Source organism: Peromyscus maniculatus, chromosome 19 (genome assembly GCF_049852395.1).
Source record: "Peromyscus maniculatus bairdii isolate BWxNUB_F1_BW_parent chromosome 19, HU_Pman_BW_mat_3.1, whole genome shotgun sequence".
NCBI classification, from domain to species: Eukaryota; Metazoa; Chordata; class Mammalia; order Rodentia; family Cricetidae; genus Peromyscus; species Peromyscus maniculatus.
The window spans coordinates 76,429,332-76,453,614 of NC_134870.1; the positions used below are offsets into that span (position 1 = coordinate 76,429,332).

The window sequence follows — 24,283 nt, forward strand, 5'->3', positions numbered from 1 at the left end:
AACTGGAAGCAGAGCCAATGATTTGTATCAGAATGCACATGAACTGACTTTTTAAGAACAAGTCCCATAAAGTAAAAAAAAGTCATATAAGACAACTGTAGGCCACAACCACAGTTCAATTCCCTATTCGTTAACCTTTTCTAATGAAAATTCCTCAAATGGCCTGATGTAATTAGACCATTTAAAGTTCATGCTACAACAGATCATGTGTAAAATTTATACTCTAGCTCTAGCTACCTCGGCAATGATGTTTTCTGAGAATTCTTTATTCCTAGAGCTGGTTTAAAACCTGCAGTGTTACCTTAGGGGAGCATTTCAAAGTCTCAACAGTTACACAAACTGAAGTTACACTTCATCCTGTACTGGAAAAATGTCTTCTTACAAACAGACAGAATTTCCCACCTAGGAACCAGAGCAGGAAGAGAAGTCATTTCTTCTCCCATTTCCATACTCCCAGAAAAGGAAAAAACATTTCATGGAATAGTGCTAGATCTCTCCCCTGCAGACCAACTATCCTAAAGAAGACCAGAGCTTAATAACTACAACAGGGCTATCTTTCCTGGAGAAGGGCTCAGCTTACCACACAGGACTGGCCTTTCCCAGCACTCAGGTCATGTAGACTTTTGGACTTCATTTCCATTTTCTCCTTTAGTTTTCTTATTAAAACAAATAATTTTTGGGCTGTACAGGGCTTGCATCTTCCTTCCTTCCTTCCTTCCTTCCTTCCTTCCTTCCTTCCTTCCTTCCTTCCTTCCTTCCTTCCTTCCTTCCTTCCACAGCTTTTTGAGGCAGGGTTTCTTTGTGTAGCCTCAGTTATCCAAGAACTCTCTCTGTAGACCAGACTGGCCTCAAACTCACAGAGATCTGCCTGCTTCTGCTTCCTGAGTGCTGGGAATAAAGGCATGAGCCACCACGCCAAGTGCTGGGCTTGCATTTCATAAGAGGGGAAGTACCAGAAGTTAGTCTTGCAATTACAAGAACTTTTAATGCGGGACTGAGAGACAGCTCATCACTAAAAGTGTGTACTGTTCTTGCAGAGGATTGGATTTTGGTTCCTGGCACCAATGTGGCTCACACTGTCAGCTCACATCTGCCTGTACCTCCACTTCTAGGGAATCCTAGGGCCTCGAAGACACTTAGATTCATGTGCACATATCCTCACATGTGAATATAATTAAAATTTAAAAAGTATTTTAAAAAATCCTCTTACTTTTGCCCATTCCTGTGAGAACAAGGAAAGTCAGGTGCATGTGGCTTTGTCTCTGTCACACAGAAGAGTAGCTTCTAGGTTTACTCAGCTCAGGGCTGGTGTATTTACCTTTCTTGAGGCTGTTACCCTTCAGGAGCCACAGAAGTCTAACAATAAAAACCCAGGAGTCTGAAACTCTGAATTTTAGCTTTGGTCCTGCCACTCAGTTGGATGCATTGGATTGAACAGATCTTAAAATCTGTCAGTTTTTTTTTTAACCTCAGGAGTAAAAATTTATCATAATTTTATCATATTATAAAATTTAAATGGAAAATGGTGGTGAAGTGCTTTTAATTACAAAATGTATTAAACAAACTATTATTACATGTATTTTTTCAGGATTTGGTATAAATAACAATAAATACCAGAAAGCTCTTTGAACTTGAGAATAACTGTAAACATTTAAAAAATTGTCTTGAATAATGATAATAGAAAAATATTCAGGGCCTAGAGTAGTGCCTACAAATATTTAATCTATCTTAGCTGCTTTTCTATTACCATGATAGAACACCGTTATCAAGGCAACTTATAAGAGGAAGCATTTATTTTGGGGCTCATGGTTCCAGAAGATTAGAGTCATGACCATCGTGGCGAGGAGCACGGCAGCAAGCACGCAGGCATGGTAGCTGAAAGCTTACATGCTGAGACACAACCGTGAAGCAGAACACTAACAGGGAAGGGCATGGGTTTTTGACACAACTCCTCCAACAAGGCCACACCCCCTAATCCTTCTCAAACAGTTCCATCAACTGGGGAACAAGTATTCAAATATCTGAGCCTATGGGAGACATTCTCATTCAAACCACTGTGAGCTATTTCCAAACTATGAATTTTCATTTAAAAAGCTCACAAATACACTTTCCGCTCTTTTTGTTACTGTTTTCTAAAGTAGAAGGAATTCTAGTGCATCTCAGTTTCTGTCCATACACTGAAACTCTCTGGGTAAAGCAGTAAGTACTCTAATTTTTTTAAAAAAGGATTTGCCTACTAAGGTTCTAGATTCATAACTAGTTTTTATTTCCCCTAACAGTATCAGAAGTAGAAGAAGAATCAGGTAGGGATAGGGGCACATAAACCCTGTGCTTCTGCCTGATTCAGACAGTACAGGTTCCACTATGCTGGCGGAGGTTGACAGAAAGCACAGGCTACATTATGAAGGAGCGGTTCCTGACTCTTGCCCTCCTTGCTCTGCATAAACAGCTCATCAGGGTCTTCAATAGCCTGCACACTGCTGAATCCGTCCTTCCTTCTACTCCAAAATCTGCTTTAAAAAAAAAAAATCTCATTGTTCCAAGCAACCATGCCACGGACACTAGAATCATTGTTAGGGGAAATAAAAACTAGTTATGATTCTAAAACCTTAGTAGGCAAATCCTTTTTTAAAAAAATTAGAGTGCTTACTGCTTTACCCCTGAAATTCCCCGCTCTAGCTGGTAGGCTCTACCCTACATAACACACCAGAACCATTTTTAACTTCCTTACCTGCACCGGTGGTAGTCTTGGCATTTATCATCCACCTGGACTCTGAGCTGGTCTCCCACCTTCTCTCCTATTCCCTGAGCCCCAGTCTATCCACACCACAGCAGCTGGAGTGTCCCGACAAGCCCTGTCCGATTGGGCCACTCTGTGGAATAAAGCTCTTTCCAGGGCCATAGGACCCCACGTGATCAGCTCCACTTTCTCCACTCCGGCTTCTTTTACTCCAGCCACTCTAGGCTCCTTGGTGCTCTGCACCACAGGCTGTTCCTTGTGCTCATGAACCCCATCTTTCTCCTGCTGTAAACCAGTGTCTCCACTCTAGGCTCCTTGATGCTCTGCACCACAGGCTGTTCCTTGTGCCCATGGACCCCATCTTTCTCCCCTGTGTAAACCAATGTCTCCACTCTAGGCTCCTTGGTGCTCTGCACACAGGCTGTTCCTTGTGCCCATGGACCCCACCTTTCTCCCCTGCTGTAAACCAATGTCTCCACTCCCTTATGAACCTCTACAGTGCTTGGCACATGGCAAACACTGTAATGATTAACTTTTTCTTTGAGACAGGGTTTCACTGTGAAGCCCTGGCTATACTGGAACTCACTCTTTAGAGTAGGCTGGCCTTGAACTCAGAGATCCACCTGCCTCTGCCTCCAAGAGCTGAGATTAAAGGTGTGCACCACCACTGCCCAGCTAATGAATAACACTCTTTAATGATGAAATAAAGGTCTTTTGAGAGTAAAGCTCTATGATGTACTAAGGACCTATGCTGGTTTAGGAAGTGATCTATAATGGAAAGGAATTTGCAGGGCCCCTAAGCCCTTCCATCTCTGTACAGTCATCCTGACATCTGAAAAGTACATGCACTTGAAATGCCTTTGCTGTTTGTCATCTGAAATAATATGCAACATGAATAGTGTAAGTATAAATATGTGAGGGTCATGCATCTTTAAATCTTTTTATTGATTATTTACAACTATCAACAAATACTCATATATTAGCAAGTCCAGCATAAAAGCAGATCATATGCAACTTGAAAACAGAGTGAAAATTGGTTGGTAAACAAGTCTTTGAGATGCTTGAAATTTTTACCCTATTTGTGACAGTGAGTAATAAACACAAAGTAAAAATAATTATATAAAATAAAATATAAAACCAAATACAAATATAATAAGCAGCTAATACACATGAGAAACATTTTTTACATAACTACAAATAGGATTCTTGGCATTAATTTTGGTCTATTTCCATAAGTTTGTTTTGGTGTGGTGGTTGATTTCTAAGCCTCCTGATATAGGCAAACATAACTCCATTTATGGTTTAAACCTGGAATGGCCCTGTAATGCAGAACTGAAAAGTAAGGAAAGAATTTTTGGAAAAGGTCCAAACTGCAAACAAAGCATCAAAACCTTAAAAAAAGTAAAATTTATTTTTTTCCCAATTGGCTATACAATTATTCTGGCTCTCAGAAACTGAAGTATTTAAAAATATTTTATGTCTATGAGTGTTTCGCCTGCACGTATGTATGTGTGTCATGTGTGTGCCCAGTGCCTGAGTGTCTGGAAGAGGACGTCAGATCCCCTTGGAACCCGAGTTACAGATGGTTGTGAGCAGCTATATGGTGCTGGAGAACAAACGCACATCCTTGACAAGAGGAGTTAAGTGCTCTTAACTGCTGAGTTATCTCTAGCCCCAGAAACTGAAATCTTCAATATGAACCAGGATCTTCATTGATTTCTCTGGTGAAATTGAGCACAGATTGTGTGTGTGGGTGTGTTTCATTAGAATACATATTATATGGCCGGGTAGTGGTGGCGCACACCTTTAATCCCAGCACTCGGGAGGCAGAGCCAGGCGGATCTCTGTGAGTTTGAGGCTAGCCTGGTCTACAGAGGGAGTTCCAGGAAAGGTGTAAGGCTACACAGAGAAACCCTGTCTTGAAAAGCCAAAAAAAAAAAAATATTATAAGACAAAAATGTACTTTATACAAGGAAACAGACTCGTATTCATTTTAGCACAGCAAGCCTTGTATGTATGTGAACACTTGTCTAAAATGAAGTACTAGTACGTGGGATACAGCTCAGTTGGTAGAGTACTTGCCTCATGCACAAAGCCCTGCATTCAATCTCCAGTACGGCATAAATTGAGCATGTTATCATCTAGCACTCTGGAGGCAGAGGTGGGAGCATCAGCAGTTCAAAGTCACTCTAGCCTGCACAGTGAATTCAAGGCCACCCTGGGCTACATGATACCCTGTCTAGAAAGAAAAAAGAAAGAAATATCCTGTCAGTTCTAAAGTAGTATGGATTAACAGAGCAGGGGAAGAGGGATTACAAAGATTCTGTAAAGATCTGGCGAACACCATACACTGCTTCAGCAGTGGACTCATCTTTTAACTAGTTTGCTGAGTTGAGTGGTATGACATCTTCACAGCCTAAGGCATAATCATGGAGCAGTCCCGGGAAGCACCAGGGAAGGCTGGTCCAAGAATGGCCACGGGTGGATGACTGTGCTGACCACACATGCATATTTCAGTACATCACTCTCAAAAACTATACATTTCTCCACAAGCCAAACAATGTCCTGGTCTTTACTGTGGACTGCTGGCTGTTTACAGCATGGGTTTTGTGAGAAAGGAGCACTTAAAACGGGCTGTGACTTAAATGTACATTCTTCCTATGAAGACGATACATTTGGAACAGAGATAGTTCTGGAAAACAGAAGTGCTCACAGTGAAGATATAGGGCAAAGTCATTACTAGGGATAACTCTGGGAGTGGGAGCTACACTCACATGTGAAGGAGGTTAGCACTTACTTTGTTTACCTGCACTGGTTTTGATGAATTGGTAGCAACAGCAAACCATATTTAAACAATCATAGTTCAACTTACACGTCATTCCCTGCTGTTTTTTTTTTATATGATGAAGGATTATTGAAGTAGGATATTCAATGAAGAGTTTTGACTTTTAAAAATATATGCCAAGTATATGTTACCAAATCCATTTAAAGCCTAAACATTTTGAAAGTGGGAAAGATTCTCATTTGGTGAGAAGCACTGTTTGTGCATCTCGCTCCCATTCCTTTAAATGTTAGTTTTTGTGGAGGACAAGCAGGTGATCCTGGACACTTGCTTCATCACATGCATAACCCTAAGCCTGAGCCACAGGCCCATACGTGTTTGCTAAAGACTAGACTCAGCCTTCAGGGCAAGTCCATCATTTCAGAGGTCAACACAGAGCATGGCCCACTGCCTGGCACCTAGCAGGATAATGCACTGCTGGGCACAGAATTCTCCACTCCAATAAAGGCCCTAATTCTGTGGTGAGATTGGACTCATGTCTCTGGTGGCTTCCTGATAGTTATATATAAAAAAAGTGAAATTTATTGGCAATATAGCACATCATGAACTCCCTAAACAAACATTAAAACCATTTGCCCAAGGTTATGAAGAAACAGTGATTACAAAGCAGAGTCCCTTTCCTAGTATAACTGCAATCATATGGTTAATTTGGAGACAAACAGGAGGACTTTCAAAATGTATAGTAAAAATACACACATTCTCTCTTTAAAGTCCCCTGTACCTTAAGTTAGAGTTGTATTCTAAAGTGTTCATGAAGGAAACTGTGCTTCCTGGAATTTTCTTTAAAGCATTACAGTAAAAGGGGTCTGTAATGTAATGTAAAAGAGGAGACAGGTCAAACATTAGCCGCCAGCAGGTCTGGGTGACAGGCACTTCGTGTCCTCATGTGCTATTGATTATCTTATCCTACCGTACCTGTGAAGCCCCCAACCTCTGCCAGTGAAACAGACACTTCCAACAAATTTCAGTGGTAAAGAGTAAAGGCAAAATAAAGGTGTTTTCAACTATCAAAAGTACTACATTGAGTAAAGTGGCACATGGGAGGCAGAGGCTGGCAGATCTCTGTGAGTTTGAGGCTAGCCTGGTCTACAGAGCAAGTTCTAGGCTAGTTGGGGCTACAGAATGAAACTCTGTCTTTAAAAAAAATAATGTTTCATATGGGAAAAATTGGTAACTTGCAACATTCTATATAGAACAAGTTACATGACTTATAATACTGAATGGTCGCAAACAACTGAAGTGTTCATCAATAGGGAGCTAGTTAAACATGGCATGTCCACGGCCAATAAAATACTATGCAAAAATGAAAAGTGCTGAGTAAAGCAAGAAGTCCCAGGGCAGCACACACAGCTTTCTTCTCGCCCATAGGCAATGTCTGGAAGAACTTCCTCAGTATTCCGAGTGATCATCTCTGCAAAGAGCAATTATAGGCAGATTTTTACTTTTTAGAAATTTATGATTTTGTTTTATATGTCTGGGTGTTTTGCCCACATATATGACTGCATACCATGTTCAAGTCTGATGTCCTCAGAGTCCAGAAGATGGCATTATATCCCCTGGAAATGGAGTTACATATTGTTGTGAACCACCATGTTCGTCCTGGGAATTGAACCAGGGTCTTCTAGAAGAGGAGCCAGTGCTCTTAATTGTTAAGCCATCTCTCCAGGCCCCAATTAAATTAAACTTGTTTATTGAACTACTCCATATTGCTATAAAATCTTTACTGAAGTGTATATTAATTTTATAGCTGGGGGATAGTATTGTCCATAGATCACTGTAGAAACTACAATTTTCTCATGTTATTCTTCCTACTAGAATGATTTCATGTTAATATCATGTCGGACATTAAGTAATTCAAAATTAGAAGGTGACCATACTTCTGAGAACATGGAACTAGAACAGATTTCTCTCTAAAAATGCAAATAGCCATTTCTAAGGCACATACAATATTTTCTTCAACCACATGAGAGCATTAAAATGGAGATGTTTAAGACTGCATAAGATACCACATCATAAAATATACAGAAACAGACTTAGGTACCTTTTACTTAATTCAAATCAGGTTGAAAATTCTACTAGCTATAGAAAGAAATAGCATTTGGAAAAGAAAAATGTTTTCTAGTTGGTTCTTAAAGAATCTAAATGTATGCCAATAGTTTTATGTGAAGAATATTTGTGGATTTTTTTAGTAATGTTTGTTCTTAGAATAGAACAGATGGCAACAAGGAATAAAATGTTATTTCCAGATGTACAATTTTGTGAATTTGGTGCCAGGGACCCAGAATGATAATTAAATCTCAAGTTTAAGCATAGCTGGCACCGTGGCGCTTCAGGAGTAGATTTCAACTTAATGATTAGTTCTGGGACTTCACTGAAGGTCTGTTATTTGGGTCATGCCCAAGCAGGAAGATATTTCAGTGGGTCACAGTCTTGCATATTCAGTGAGCTGCTGTGGCTGCAATGCTGGCACTGGCTTCCTAGTCTGTGAGACCCTGGAACTAAAGAGAAGAGAGCCTGAAAGGCGGGGGGGGGGGGGGGGGGGGGGGGGGGGGGGTGTCCTTTCTCAAAGCCATTCTTCTTTGGGTGTACACAATGTAAAACAGTTGTTTATTCACAAGATGTGCTGTTCCTATTTCCTTGCTAATTTAAGTGTAGCTATCTCTGTTTAAGTAACTTAAGCAAAACAAGTGCACACCACTGCAGTTACCTGGTGGGCAGTCTCTGTTCCACACTGTACTCAGCCTCAGGAACCCTGAGGGAATTCTTGGGTTTTGTTGTACTAGATACCTGTATCAGATTGAAGAACAGCATTTTGTTACAAATTAGATATATTACTACTATCAGTTTTGACTCTTAAGGGAGCAGGTCTCTTTATAAAAGACTTTGACAATCTCATACACACACACACACACACACACACACACACACACACACACACACACACACAATGAACTTTGGTCATTTTCATTTCCAGTACTTCCTCAAACCCTCTCCTCTCTTCTATCAAAGCCCTTTAAAACAGGTCCTGCTCCTACTCTGATGTCTTTATTTTGCTGACCAACTGAGTTTAATTTTGGTTACTTGCATGAGCACGGTGGGAAATTATTTGCTGGAGCATGGTCAACATGTCAGAGACTACACCACCAAAGAAAACAGTCCCTTCCCGCTAGCGACCCTTAACAGCTCACACTCTCTCAGGGTGGCTGGGAACTCATGAGCCCCTTTCCCCATCCATGCTGAAATGTTGGCAGGCCCAGTCTTCTTCAGGTCTTCTGCAGGGAACCATAGCTCCAGGGAGTTCATGGGCTCGAGGGCCATGTCATGTCCAGAGACACTGTTTCACAGCGCTCCTCCCCATCAGCCAGCTCTGATGTCCTTTCTGCTCCCTTACTACAGTGTTCTGTGGACCATGAATGTCCTTTTTGTTGTTTGTGTTTTTTGAGACAGGGTTTCTCTGTGTAGCCCTGGCTGCCCTGGAACTCGATCTGTAGACGAAGCTGACCTCAAACTCAGAGATCTGCCTGCCTCTGCCTCCTAAATGCTGGGAATAAAGGCAGGCACTACCACTGTACTGCCTGGCTAGATGTCCTTTTTAAGGTGGAGCACAGTTGGCTTTCTTTTTTTTTTTTTTTTTTTTTTTTTTTTTTTTTTTTTTTTTGGTTTTTTTTCGAGACAGGGTTTCTCTGTGTAGCTTTGCGCCTTTCCTGGAGCTCACTTGGTAGCCCAGGCTGGCCTCGAACTCACAGAGATCCGCCTGCCTCTGCCTCCCGAGTGCTGGGATTAAAGGCGTGCGCCACCAACGCCCGGCTACAGTTGGCTTTCTTAATTACCGCATTTCTACATCAACTTGGGCATGTTATTTACATTCTTATTTAAGGGTCTGAAAGTATAGCCTATTATGGGTTTTTCCAGATTGGAAGGAAAACAAACCTTTACCTGTTTCTTAGAAGAACCGGGTCGCCCCTGACGTGCAGCATTAGAGCAAAGCTTTGTATCAGATTTTGAAGACTCAAGACATAACTTCCTTCTGTGCTTGTGGGATGCTTTGCTCACTGTGAGGCCACATTCACCTCCATCAGCTTTTTTAATTCGATTTGCTAGCTGTGGCTGCTGTAGTTGGGAGTCTTCAGTCTCTAAGTCTGATTCAAAAATGTGTGGCTGGCTTTTGAGCTTTAGTGACTCATGGCTTTTTCCCAAAATTTGTGTTATAAATCTGCTTGTTAAATTGTGTTTTCCGCTGGTGTGGCTGTCGACAGCATTTTTTATCACCCTTAAGCTGTTACTTGACATTTGTGTCACGGCATTAGCAGACAGTGGTCTACCTTCACTGGAGTACACAGTCTGCTTCCCATCAGAAGCTGGATGGTCCCTCTCGTGCTCACAGAACTCAGAGCTCTTCTCTAGCGGAGGTCTGACGCTCTTCTGGTTTAAGTTCCTGGCCTGTACCCGAGTGTTACTATCTGGTCTTTTTCTAGTAGCGGAACCTAAACTTGGTCTGCCCCGCTGGGTTGCACTAGTTCTCTGTGCCGGCAGGGTAGGCTCTGTAACCGCGCTCTGTTTTCTTTTCGTGTTGCCAAGTGCTGAGCTGTCTTTGTTCCCTTGCTCGGATTTCCTTTTGAAAACTGGTATGAATGCCGGGGGTCTCTTACTTTGTGAGCGTTGAACTTGTGTGTTTTCTCTGCCGAGTTTCGACACTTCCAAATGCAGCTGTGGTGCCTGGAGAGGCCAGGAGGGCTTCGGGTCCCGAGGAGACCCTGGCTGGAAGGGATCAGCTGAAAACCAGCCTGAGCCCTGCTGGCTGACAAAAGGCTCCACCTTGTGGTTGACTGCGGTTGGCTGTGGGACTAAACATAGAGCCCCTGTGGGTTTCAGCAAAGTGGCCTGAGTTAGAGAAGCTCTGAAGTGTTTCTTAGTCGTCAGATTAGGGGGTTTGACTTTGTTTTCCTGGAAGGATAGACATTAGGGAAATGTAAAAATGTAATAATTATAAGTGAAATGAGAAAGAAAATAAAACGAATCAGAATAAGAATACAAAGTAACACTAAAATGCATAGAACCATTGAAAAAGAAAATATAAACGAGCCTTCTGATGTAATGTGTAGATTTCTCATGGCACATTATAACCCTATGTAGATCAACTGTAAAAATTACACCCGGCTACCACGAATTTGCTCAAGCAAGCATCTGGCTCCCTGTGTCCCTCTTCTTTCCACTGCTCTATGCTGTGGTTTTCCTTCCTTCCTTCCTTCCTTCCTTCCTTCCTTCCTTCCTTCCTTCCTTCCTTCCTTCCTTCCTTCCTTCCTTTCTTTCTTTCTTTTCTTTGTGGTTTTTCGAGACAGGGTTTCTCTGTGTAGTTTTGGTGCCTGTCCTGTATCTCACTCTGTAGACCAGGCTGGCCTTGAACTCACAGAGATCTGCCTGACTCTGCCTCCCCAGTGCTGGGATTAAAGGCGTGTGCCACCACCGCCCGGCGGCCTCTCCTTTCTTTAAAGTCCCATATCCTATGAGTCCTCCACCAGTCCACCTACCACAGAATGGACTTTTATTTCAATTTTCAAGGTCCTGTTACTAGTTAGTATTTGTCATATAAACAGCACAAGGTAGTGTGGTCAGGCACTTTAGTGTCCACATTCTATCTCCCTAAACAGATATTGACATCTTGGAGTGTGAGAACTATGGCGTATGTATTCTTGTCTCCTAAAGTTATTGAGAAATGCTTGCTGAAAAGAGCTAATGGAGGGTGGGTGCATGTGCACAGGACCTTTAAGTGAGATGTAGACTTCAGGGCAGGCTGCCTGTCTTAAGCCTGCTTGTGTTTTCACTGTCTACCACAGTTTCTGGCGCCCAGCAGGAACTCAGCAAGGATTTGTCAAACGGACTAGTTAGACACAGCAAGAAGATCCAAACATGTCCTCTCCTTTAGGAGCTCGGTTTTACCATGCTCACTTCTGAGCGCACAGACTAAAACTGGGACAGGACAGAGGTCAGTTTGGCCCCTGCACGAGGACGACAGGCAAACTTGTGAAGTGCTCCATATTTAATCAGGGAGCAAACAAAAAGAAACAGAACAGTTCCATTACACCGTTCCAGGTGCACAGTTCAGAGGCCTCCAGCACACTTGCCACTGAACTGGGTGACAGAACTGTCACCTGCCTTCTCTTCACCCCACACAAAAACAACGGGATTCTGGTAACTCCTGCCTGTTTTCTTTCGCCATGTCTCTGCCCATTCTAGACACTTCATATGAGATCACACGATATTTTCTTCTAGTGTCGGCTCATTTCACCTAACATGCTATGTTTTCAAGATTCAGGCATGTTGTAGCATGTATCAGAATTCCTTTTCTCATGATTGGCTATTCCGTTGTATGTATATGACAGTTTGCTTGTCTCTTCAATTGCTGATGGAAAGTGCTTCTAGTGTTCTGAAACAAATGTATCCTGGGCTTGAGCTTCTGTGTAAGGACAACTGCACTGGGTAGTTTTTGTCAACTTGCCACAAACTAGAGTCACCTGGGAATAGGGGGTCTCAACTAAGGAACTACCTCTTCCAGACTGGCCTGTGGGCCTGCCTGGGGAGGAATTTTCTTGATTAATCATTGATGTCAGAGGGTCCAGCCTGCTGTGGACGTTGCCACCACTGGAAAGGAGTTCCTGTGTTATATAAGAAAGCAGGCTATGAAGAGCAAGCCAGTAAGTACCGTTTCTCCACGGTACCTGCCTCTGCTCCTACCAGAGTTCCTGCTCTGAGCTTCCTCAAGGACAACACCCTCCCCAGCCCCATGATGCTTTTGGTCATGGTATTTAGCAACAGAAAGTAAAGGAATATAGTAAAAATTGGCAATAGCTTGAAATGTAGACCACAGATTTATCTTTCTATTCTTAGAGATTAGATTAAAAATATGTCACAGCTTGAAACAAAAACCGTAAAAGTTATGCAAACCAGAACAATTAATTTTCCTTTCTTCTATCGAGTTTCAGGTTTCTTTTAACTTAAAAAGTTTTTATTCACTTTACATACCAACCACAGATCCCCCTCTCATCCCTCCTCCTGCTCCTCCCCCAATCTACACTCCTTCCCCAGTCCACCCTGGATCCTCTCTTCCAAAAGGGTAAGGCCTCCCATGGGGACTCAGCAAAGCCTGGTATATTCAGTTGAGGCAGGACCAAGCCCCTCCCCACTGCATCAAGGGTGAGTAAACAAGGTTTCCCACCACAGGTAATGGGCTCCAGAAAGCCAGTTCATACACCAGGGATAGATCCTGATCTCATTGCCAGGGGGCCTCTTAAGCAGACCAAGCTACACAATTGTCTCGCTTATGCAGAGGGCTACTCAGCTGTAAAAAACAATGATATCATGAAATATCAGGCAAATGAATGGAACTAGAAAATATCATCCTGAGTGAGGTAACCCAGACTCAGAAAGACAAACATGGTATGCACTCACTCATAAGTGGATACTAGATGTAAAGCAAAGGATAACCAGACTGCAGCCCACAGCTCCAGAGAAACTGGCTAACAAGGAGGACCCTAAGAGGGACGCATGGATCACTTTGGGAAGGGGAAACAGATGAGATCTCCATGAGTAAACTGGGGATGGAGGGGTTGGCAATGGAGGGGAGGGGATGGGGGATGAGAACATGAGGGAATGGGGTGGTTGAGCTGGGGTAGGGATCAAGTGGGAGAGCAATGAAAGAGATATCTTGGTAGAGGGGGACATTATGGGGTAAGGAAGAAACTTGATGCTATGGAAATTCCCAGGAATCCACAAAGTTGACCCCAGATTAGACTACTAACAATAGTAGAGAGGGTGCCTGAACTAGCCTACGCTGGTAATCAGATTGGTGAATACCCTAACTGCCATCATAGAGCCTTCATGCAGTAACTGATGGAAGCAGATGCAGAGATCCCCAGCTAAGCACCAGGCTGAGCATCAGGAGTCCAGTCAAAGAGAGAGAAGAAGGATTATATGAGCAAGGGGGTCAAGATCACATTGAGGAAACCTACAGAGACAACCGAACCAGGCTTGTAGGAACTTATGAACATTTAGACCGACAGCTGTGGAGACTGCATGAGACTGGACTAGGCCCCCTGCCTACGGGAGACAGTTGTGTAGCTTGGTCTGAGAGTTTCAGTTTTTGAATGGGGCTGGGAAGAGACTAGTGGAGAGTCAGGGAGATTAGAATTATAAGTAGCACAAAAAATGGTAAGATTGATCCAGTTATCTACTAGACATACCAAGGCACATAAAAATGAAGAGGCTTAAAATTAAGAAAAAAGCAGGACTTCAATATATATACTTCGGGGGGACACAGTTCTTATGCCTATGAAAAAGGGGCACAGATGTTCTTCAGAATCTTCTCTTTACAAGGGAACTAACGTAAAACTAAAAGTCTGGTAAGCACAGCATCTTTGTCAAGACATCATATGAGCAAAGACTACTACCACCGTCAGACTGGTCCAAGAAGGAAGGCCTCTTCTACTCACAATAGGTGCTATACTGGTGCCAAAGCTCTACTCTGCTCTTCCCATTGCTCCTTCTGGAACAAGACCTGAAAAGCCAAAGTGCCATTTCCTCGTTGGCATTTAGGCTGCTGACTTAGAGCCTGTCAATCAGATGCACATCTCACCTGCTGGAAGGAGGAGGGAAGGGGGCAATGGCTGTGCCAGCTTTGCTGAAAAGGCCAACCTCAACACTTCCCTTGACGTCAGACATCGTTAGCAGAAGTCGCACTGTCACTCACTGGATTTCTGGGTGTAGTGCAGACACACATTAGGGTATCTGCTCCCCTGCTACAGAGATTACTAGATGACTAACACACTTCCCCACAAACCACTGCCATTGTCTTATACACACTATGTAATCCTACCACATACCCGGAGATATTTTGTCAAAACTTATGGAGTCATTCTGGAGAGCAAATGTTTTCCCATTGCTCTGAAAAACACATATCTGAGAACTAAGTTGAAGTTAATTATAGACAAGCAAAGAACACCTGCTTTTTAGATCCTTGGGTTTCACAGACTGTATGGTTTTTTTTTTAAATGTACGCATTACTTGAGATACACAAAGAAAAACTCTAGGCAGATTTGGATAAGGACAAATTACATGCATTCTGAGGATATGTGTGTCTGGGCCTGAGATATGTTATATCCACACCAGTTTCTCAAGAGCACATCTGTGAGAGTTGTGTCTAGGAGACCATTTTTCTCCCTAGCTTGTCAATATATTATTTACTCATTGTTTTAATTTTTAAAATACTGTACATAGCCAAAAGGGAGGAAACTTTTAGGTTTATATTCAAAATGTATAGACATAGCAAAAAGGGCCTATGTAAACAACAGATGAGGTCATAAATAATTCACAGAACTCAAATATTCTTAAATTGTCAACAAACTGAAGCTTTGTGAAGCCATCAGCCAATTAAAAAGCATACGCTTCACTATACACATCATTTGTCTAGGTGTCGTTGGAAAACGTAGCTTGGTAGACTTTTAATTTCTAGCAATGACACATAACATATACAACTTTGTATAATGATACCAAATTATATAAAATAGAAGTTTTAAAGATATCCAGTGGCATTCCAGTCTTAAGGAATTGTTAAGGAGAATTTGAGAAGTCTACCACTTATCTAAGCGGTGTGGTTGGATGTTACTCAAGGGTAAGTCCTTGCATTTGGTGTGGGAAAATCAGGACAGTGTCTTTCTTCCTGTTAACCATTAAAACATCCAGGGAGAGTAAGGCAAAAATAGATCAGTATGCTTAGGCTTAGCAACACACACACACACATACACACACACACACACCATGGTTGCTGAAATTGGAGGTAATGTAACCCAGAGTGGCACACTCTGCCTAAACTAGCAGTAATGGGCAGTGTTATAAAATGTCAGGGGAGGGAGAGAAAATTTAAAATTTTAAAAAGGAAGTTGAAAAGTAAGCAGAATGACTAATCAGATGGTCGTTATTTATTAAAGTTTGGTTCTGTGTATGGCACAGTTGTCTGTCTTGTTTAAAGCAGAGCCCCTGACTTGTAAGAAATATGGAAGCTAGAAAATATGTTAGCTTTAAATGACATATCACACAAGGAAGCAGCTGCTCAACTCCAGGATGGAGAATGTCCTCCAGGGCAAGTCCTCCTGTTTCTAGCAAACAACAGCCGTAAATAATGCTCTAGAATAAAACACACTTAGCAGATAGAATGACCAAGGGATGCGAAATGGTCCTGTTTAGATTTTAACTTGACAAACCCCTTAAAACCTTTGAGATAAATGAGAGCCATATGACCTGGGTTTGGTGACACTTAGGAAGTATTCATTCTGTACGGTACATAATGACATCAGCTACGTGAAGGTGCTTTTAAATGCTGCGTGTGGTAGAAGTACACTCTACAGGCTTTACAGAAGATGAAATAACATTTTATCTGATATTTTTTCAAAACATCCATTTTACCCCTTACTTAAAATTCATTTTCTCGTAAGTATTTTTGAAAATTTCCATAATTAAAACAAACCTAGTCTGGCTAAGCACTCCTGCTAAACTAATTTTATAAAATGTCAGCTGCATGTAGAAAGCTCAAGAGGGTTATACAGCTTGGCTATTGTCCCCCATGAAGAGCAATGTCTCCTGACAGGGCTGGCCATAGTCGTGGGAACCTACTTTAGCTGCTAATTTCTCTGCTTCCTATATAGTTCTCTCCTGTAGCTCCTGAGGGCTGTTTCTGACTGACAGACTATACCCTCGACTGTCCTCACTGCCTCTGACTCCACCCTAGACTGTCCTCACTGCCCATCTGACACCACCCCAGACTGTCCTCACTGCCTCTGACTCCACCCTAGACTGTCCTCACTGCCTCTGACTCCACCCTAGACTGTCCTCACTGCCTCTGACTCCACCCCAGACTGTCCTCACTGCCTCTGACTCCACCCTAGACTGTCCTCACTGCCTCTGACTCCACCCTAGACTGTCCTCACTGCCTCTGACTCCACCCCAGACTGTCCTCACTGCCTCTGACTCCACCCTAGACTGTCCTCACTGCCTCTGACTCCACCCCAGACTGTCCCACTGCCCATCTGACTCCACCCCAGACTGTCCCCATTACCCATCTGGGACAAGTACTGTCATCACCACCATCATCACCTCACCACAATTCAGTGGAGGAAACTAAGGCACAAGGAGATCAAAGGTCTGCCCCACATCACACAATAGCAAGGCATTCAGATCTAGACAGCCAGTTTTCAGAGCCTGAGCTCTTGGCCAAAAATCTAAGGTTAATTTTTATTTTATTTTCTTGATTATTATGCTAAGAATCTGACCAGGCTTCAATTTTTAAGTCAGAAATGTATTTAACATTGTGTTGGTGAAGATACTTGAGCTCTGTGCTGTGGGTCCTGCTGTAGCATTGAAAATGCAATTCTTTGTGGTTTTTTTTGTTTGTTTGTTTGTTTGTTTTTGAGACGGGGTTTCTCTGTGTAGTTTTGATGCTTGTCCTGGATCTTGCTCTGTAGACCAGGCTGGCCTTGAACTCACGGAGATCTGCCTGCCTCTGCCTCCTGAGTACTGGGATTAAAGGCATGTGCTACCACCGCCCAGCAAAAATTCTTTATCCCAAGAATCACTACTGAAAATTAAATGAGGTAGTATTCATAGAAGCAGCTGGCATATAGAATAATAGACAAAAATAGAATAAGTTCTTATTGTTAAGAGCAGTGTGAAGACAAGACTTTCAGTTAAGTACTCCTGTACATTTATGAAACAAAGCTTTGCAAATTGTTTGCATTTACTATTCATAGGACAGATATGGGCTGAAATATGAAGTATGCAGTAAGCAGCCAGTACAAATGCATGACATAAGTGTCTATCAGCAACAATTCCTTTGATGTGATTTACCAACCAATCTAACTTTAAAAAATGTTATGCCAGCCAGATATGGTAGTGCATGCCTTTAACCCCAGGGCTCGGGAGGCAGAGACAGGCCAGCCTACTCTACAGAGTGAGTTCTAGAGCTCCGAGCTCCAGCGCTACATAGTGAAACCCTGTCTCAAAAATAAAAAATATAATACTTTTCTTAATTTTAAGACCATAATATAGGTATTAAATAGGCATTTGCCCACTCTCACTCCCTTCTTAGGAAAGCAAGTTGCAGAATGAAGGGAGATAAGGTGTTCTATACAGGTGATGAAGAACTCATACCTAGCATGTTATAAGAATACCTATCAATAAAAAATGGTAGACGAGCTCTTCAAAACAGATATACAAACAACCAATATACATAAGTACTCAAGAACATACACATTAAAAGCACATGATAATAAGCATATCTGCCAGAATTGCTAAAGATCAATAGTACCACATAAGGACAAGGACAAGGAGTCACAGCAAGAGGTTCACAAACTGCTACAGTGTAGCCTGGAATATGTCCTACACTTGGAAACACACATACTAATTCTACATTTGTGAGATTCATGGACATGTGCCTAGAGGAAGTGCACTAGAATGTTCCCTACCACATTACTGCAAATAGCCCTCAGACAATCCAGCTGTCAATCAACAATATTCTGGAACAATAAACAACTATGGCATAATCATGTAACTACATGGAAATGAACGTGAACAGACTATAGCTTAGTGGAACAACATGGATGGATGTCACAACACTATTCTAAAGAAAAGAGACAAACTTAGAAACACAAACACAATGATTTCTCTCGCATAAAGCTCAAAACTGAACAAAACTAAAACCTAGTTCTTACTGATGCATGCTTAGTAAAGACAAAGAATGATTGTTAGGAAGTCACAATAGTGGTTACCTCTCTGAATATATATTAAGGAAGGTGAGAGCAGGATGTTGCATTGGGTTACATGAACAATTTTTCAACAAGATATATGTGTATACTTTCTATGTGTGTATAATATGGCATAATAAAAACAGATTCTAAAATGTATGGGGGACAGAGCCAGAGGTAACTCTCCTCCCTTTAAATGTTTTTAGAAAATATAAAAACTCAGAATCTGATTTCAAGTTGTGTCTTCTTCCCCTATTCTGCCAAGTCTGGGGTGTAGAAAATCCCCTAAGAGACATTTCTTCTACCCGTGTCTATCTGCAGGGAGCCAGGTGTGCTGGTTTTCTCCTGAAGTTAATGCAGAGGCAGACACTGGTGAGGACTTTTCTCCTGCTGCAGGGTTCAGAGAAACCCACTCCTGACTCCACCTAGTGGGCAGCAGGCACCCAATGTCTACTGAACAGGACTGCCCCCTGATCAGTCTATCCAGGTGAACACTTCACAACATTCTCTCTTTAATCTCCAGTAACCCAGCTCATGCATATCTAGATATGGATGAGACACATCAGAATTGTGTATCATATGAAATGCAATAATAACAAACGGCAGGGCAAACAGGTAAGTAACAGTAACAACAGAGAACATTTGTGAGATGCTGTACTGAGAAAAGTTTGTGATCTGCTAAGGAATTCAGAGACCCTGGATGAGATGAAAGTACACCTTACCTGTTTTTGTGGTCTGGTTAGCTCCTGTGTGTAGTAGCATGGCTTATTTGTCATCTTTATGGGAAATCCACATATATGCGGCAGTTTAGATTTTAAATCCGAAAGAAAGCTTTTCAACACACCTTCCAAATCCACCCTTGGGAAGAACTGAATGGGCTGACTCCTGATGCAACTGAGAGGGTATCTGAGCAAAGTTAAAGGGCAACATGAAGGTTTCTGTCTACAGGACATAGCAAATTTCATTTTTAAAAAGGCAACAATGTTGACAAGACACAGACAAGCAGATTCTATTTTTATGTTATATTCTATAGTTGTCAATGCTAAATGGATAGCATCCCTTCATTTCTGCTATTTAGGTTTATTTTTACTAACAAATTATGTGTGTGTGACATGACACAATCAAGGTGAATCACTGTGTCTTCATTTTGTAAATAGAATTGTGAGTAGATTACAATATTCCAGAAAAGACTTATAAGAATGTGCCATCCATCACCTGTATCGAGTATAAGGACAAAGTTAGTGAACAGCAAACTGCTCCTATCTTCAAAAGCAATGAAAAACTTGGCACAGAGAAGAAATACCTTACTAATTATATTCAAACTTCAAAAGCAGTCCTTCAAGGAAAGCAGTCACTTTTCCTAACGAGAAATATTCTCATCACTTAGATAGGGTTGGCATATAATGAAAGGGAATTGCTGGCAGTGTCGATTGCAGGTTTATTGTGCATTATCTGGGTTAAAAGAGAGCACAGACCACTGGCTCTTCCATTTCTAAACCCTAGCCTGTCAGAATGATGAAAGCCGTGCTAATTAAGATTTAAGATCTCCACCTAGGCACTGTGTCCTGTTTCTGTGTATATTTTTAAAGTAATATTAAAAAAGCTATTTTCCTAAATCAATGAAGTATGTTAAGTGGAAGTCAAATCTAAAAGCAAATCTTCCAAAAAGCAAGATCTCAGAAACTTCTAATTTAACCCAAACAACACTGGGGGGAGCTCTTGGCTAGGGAGAATCCTAGCATTAGTTTCTTAAGGTCTACTAGGAAATACATGTACCTATTTTCTCTATTCTGAACTTTCTTTTCTTGTCTAAATTTTGCAATAGTCTTTAAAGAAACATCCTTATAGCCTGGGGTGGTGGTAATTCCAGCACCAAAGAAGCTGACGCAGGATGGCCAGTTCAAAGATAGCCTGGGTTACATAAGAAGACCCTCCTTCCTGTCACCAAAGGGATTTCATATGAGAAGCAATTAAAATGTGATGGGTCTTTTGTTAAGAGATAAGAGGCTGGGAATGGAGCTCAGCTGGTAGACTGAATGTAACGCAGACCCTTGCAGCAAGTACTGGATTTCACCCTATCCTCAGCATAAACGGGATGTGCTGGAGTATGCCTGTAAATAACAACACTTGAAAAGTAGACAGGAGCATCAGAAAGTCCAGAGTAGCCCAGAATACACGGTGAGTTCCCAACCAGCCTGGTCTACATGAAATCTGTCTCAAAGTCAGAACAAAAACACCCCAAACAAACAGCCACAAAAGTTCCTATTAGTACCATCTTCTCAACTAAGTAAGACCTGTGCAGGAAAAGTGGTTCCATTAATAATGACAGCATGGGCATGAGCAAGGCTGGCTCATGAGGCAGACAGAAAGTGTGCAAAGGATACGTGAAGGTCCGTTCTTTGACCATTTTGAAATAGATGCTACAGTATATTTTCATATCTCCACAATCTTCTGGAAGTTTATAGCCATACTATAAATTAAGCACACAATATAAATCATTTTAGAGGAGGCTATTCTTATGTTACATGGCAAGAAAGAGATCAAATAACATTCAGTATGATAGACATATGCTTCCTACCAAGTCATCCCAGTGCCTCTGGAAATCTTTGAAGGAACGAAAGGGACAGTCAGGCGGTGCCGTATGAAGAAAATTTATTATCTGCCCCATTTTCATGCTATGAAAAATGAGATTTGATATAACATTATGCCAATGCTTAAATACAGCTAAATGTTGTTTGAGAAGTTAACTCTGCTTTAGAAGGTATTCCAAAAGACTTAGCAAGTATGGTACTATCCACATATAAATAACAAACTAATCACTTGTACCTAGTTACAAACTCAATTGCATTGAGTTTTTTGTCTTGACATGCAAATTTTAGATATATTTGGTATACTTTGAAATACAAATAGTTATGGAATGCCTTAATCAACTTTATATATATATATATATATATATATATATATATATATATAATCTTCACATATGTACATGTTTTGTGGTGAAAATACTTAAAATCTATTTGTAGTAATTTTCAAGAACAACAGCTTGTTGATATTCAGTATACTGTGTTGTACAACGGATTTTTTCAACTTATTCCTCCTGTCTGAGATTCTTTATCATTGACCAACATCTCTCTACTGTAGTCCAAAGCTCCATCCTACCTCTGGTAACTGCTCTTTTACTGTTTTTATGAGTTCAACTTGTTAGATGCTACATATAAGATCACATAGGATTTGTCTAGCTTATTTTGCTTAATATAACATGTTTCAGGCTCATCATCCATATTGTCACACATGACAGGACTGCTTTCCTTGTAGGCTGAATTTGTTCCATTGTGCATACATACCACCTCTTTATCTCTTTTACCTAGACAGAAACCTAGGTTGTATCCACATTTCAGCTCCTGTGAACAGTGCTGCAATGAATGTGAGTACAGAAATATCTTAGACACACTGATTTTATTTTCTTTGATATATAGGATTAATGATCATATGGTAATTCCATTTTTACCTTTTGAGAAATTTCCGTATTATTTTCTATAGTATTTGTACTAATTTACATTCTCATGAGCAGTATGTTGACATTCCCTTTATATGGGATACTTACATTTACTTTAAATTTAAAGATTTTATACATGACTACACTGTATTTCCATCCTTTCTACCCTGCCTCTTCCCCTCCCTCAACTCCTCTATCCTCCCAACCATCCCCTTTGAATTCATGACTTCTTCTATATTTGTTTATTAAATATATATATATATATATATATATATATATATATATATATATATGTGTGTGTGTGTGTGTGTGTGTGTGTGTGTGTGTGTGTGTTTAAAAATTACTTGATAGACATCTAGGCTGGTTCCATTCTCTAGCTCTTGTGAATAGAGTGGTACTGAACTTTGCTGCCCCACTGTGACTTCCACAACATGATGCTTGGAACCCTCTAAAACTGTAAGCCCAGAGAAACCTTCCCTCCCTTAAGTTTCCTCTTCAGATACTGTGGTCACAGCGGTGCAAAAGTAGTCATTACACCAGCTTTACATTCCAACCTAAAATCTTACCTGGGCAGAATGTAGCACCAGTTGCTTAAGATGGAATGTCTCTCAATGACAGCATTCTGGTTGGCATGAAAATCCTCTATAATACGCTGAGAAATATCAAACTCCTTTAGCTTTTAAATGAAATGAGATTTCAATATATAAGTCCTCAGGAATTTGCCACATAAAAAGAAACATTACAACAACACACACTGACAGTGGTTCATGAATATATCAGGGAGTTACGTCTTTTTGAATCATGACCTAATCAGTGTTGTGACACATCCTGTCTCTCACTGCACAGTGCACCAAACAGGCCATGCTTTTCTTTGCATCTTCCAAGCCCAAGTGTTTATTTTATGCTTAATTCAATCAATTTTTATTATGTCAACTTAGAGAAGTCAAATTTCTTCTAAAGGAAAGTATATTTTATGTGTATCTGTGGGCACATGCTTGTATATGTGGACATGTGTGAGTGGAAGTCATTCCTTGGGAATGCATTTCTTTTTATTTTTTGAGACAGGGTCTCACTGGTCTGGAACTCTCAAGTAGTCAAGCCAGCAAGGCCTAGGGTCTGCTTGTTACTGTCACCCCAGTGCCGGTGTTACAAATGTGCACCACAATGCCTAATTTCTTTAATGTGGGATCTGGGGGATCAAGCTCAGCAAACACTTTACCAGATTATGGTATCTTTCCAGCCTGGCTCTGCCTCCCGAGTACTGGGATTAAAGGCATGCACCACCACCGCCCAGCCACTTCGGAAATATTTTAAAGTATCCCTGTGCATCTAAAACCAAACTGATGAGAAGGTACTTAATAAATAAATATTTCTTCTACCTTATAACAACAATCTAAAGAATTTGGACTTAGTTTTCTAAGCAATGTTGAGATCTTAAAGATATTTAGGTAGGGAAGCTTTGATTTAGAAACAGAAATCTATTGATACTGTGAAGAAGTAGAGGTCAAACCAAAAGAGGAAAGATTGGAAACAAGGCCTATGTGGAGATCAGTTGACTGGTTGAGTCAAAAGAACAGGTCTAAATCAGAATAATGGAAGTGAAGAGGAGGTCGTTATGGAGACCAAGGCAGGAATGAATTAGATAGTGGAAGTGAGAAAGTACCAAAGTAACAACGAAGTCTCCATGGAGGTAAGTTACTGTCTTTTGATGGCAAAAAAGTAAATGCAAAGGAAGAACAGATTTGGGCTGGGGAGGGTGACACACATTCACTTTTAGATCATCAAGTCTGGGTGTGTGATGGTTTAAATGAGAACGTCCCCATAAGCTCAGATGTTTAGGGGTGTGGCTCTGCTGGAGGAAGTCTGTCCCTGAGGGTGGCCTTGGACGTTTCCACTTGGCTCCCTGCTTTGTGCTCTAGCTGTCACGCCTGCCACCAGCTACTCCTGCTGTGGAAAGCAGATGAATCTTGAGTAATGTGTGTTGTTAACACGGGCATGCTAAGGACTCCAATTCCTTAGGCATAGGGGGTGGCAAACCTTTGCTGGGTGAGGCTCAGAGGCAGGTCAGAGCCTTCATTTAGTGTCCAAGTATAAGTGTTTATGAACAATTGACCTGTGTAGGCAGAAACTAACTAACAACTACAACTTTCTCCTCTGAGATGAGTGCAGCCTGAAATTGCTCCCTTACAGAAAACTCCTACTGAGATTAGCTAAACCTGCCGCATGCAGCTGTATACCATAAACCTGCCTCCTCAATCCAGGTGTATAAAATAAGTTGAGTTTCAGGGTCACAGTTGGTACCAGTTGGTCCCCTGTGCCAGAGTGAGTACAGCCTATATGACCCCATCTTAGCTTTTCTGTACATGTGTCTGTGTGTTTGTCCTTCCTTCTTTCTCTCACCATTCCTGTTGCTC

The 24,283-nt window shown here is 41.4% G+C and overlaps 1 protein-coding gene and 1 pseudogene across 3 annotated transcripts in view; one reads left to right on the forward strand and one right to left on the reverse strand.

Moving 5' to 3' along the window:
* Positions 1-3,661: 3,661 nt before the first annotated feature.
* C19H18orf63 (chromosome 19 C18orf63 homolog) overlaps positions 3,662-24,283 on the reverse strand; it is a 34,792-nt gene continuing 14,170 nt past the window's right edge. For 2 of the 3 annotated variants that reach the window (XM_042264070.2, XM_016006889.3), the window contains 7 exons: positions 22,436-22,545; positions 20,949-21,045; positions 20,755-20,840; positions 19,093-19,276; positions 9,519-10,526; positions 8,290-8,369; positions 3,662-6,993 (listed from right to left, as the gene is read on the reverse strand). In XM_042264070.2, the coding sequence (XP_042120004.2) occupies positions 6,972-6,993; positions 8,290-8,369; positions 9,519-10,526; positions 19,093-19,276; positions 20,755-20,840; positions 20,949-21,045; positions 22,436-22,545 (1,587 nt within the window). In that variant the 3' untranslated portion in view covers positions 3,662-6,971. The remainder of the gene's footprint in view (positions 6,994-8,289; positions 8,370-9,518; positions 10,527-19,092; positions 19,277-20,754; positions 20,841-20,948; positions 21,046-22,435; positions 22,546-24,283) is intronic. The other variant, XR_013046215.1, reaches the window with a different exon arrangement.
* LOC121824208 (U6 spliceosomal RNA) lies at positions 11,523-11,623 on the forward strand (annotated as a pseudogene).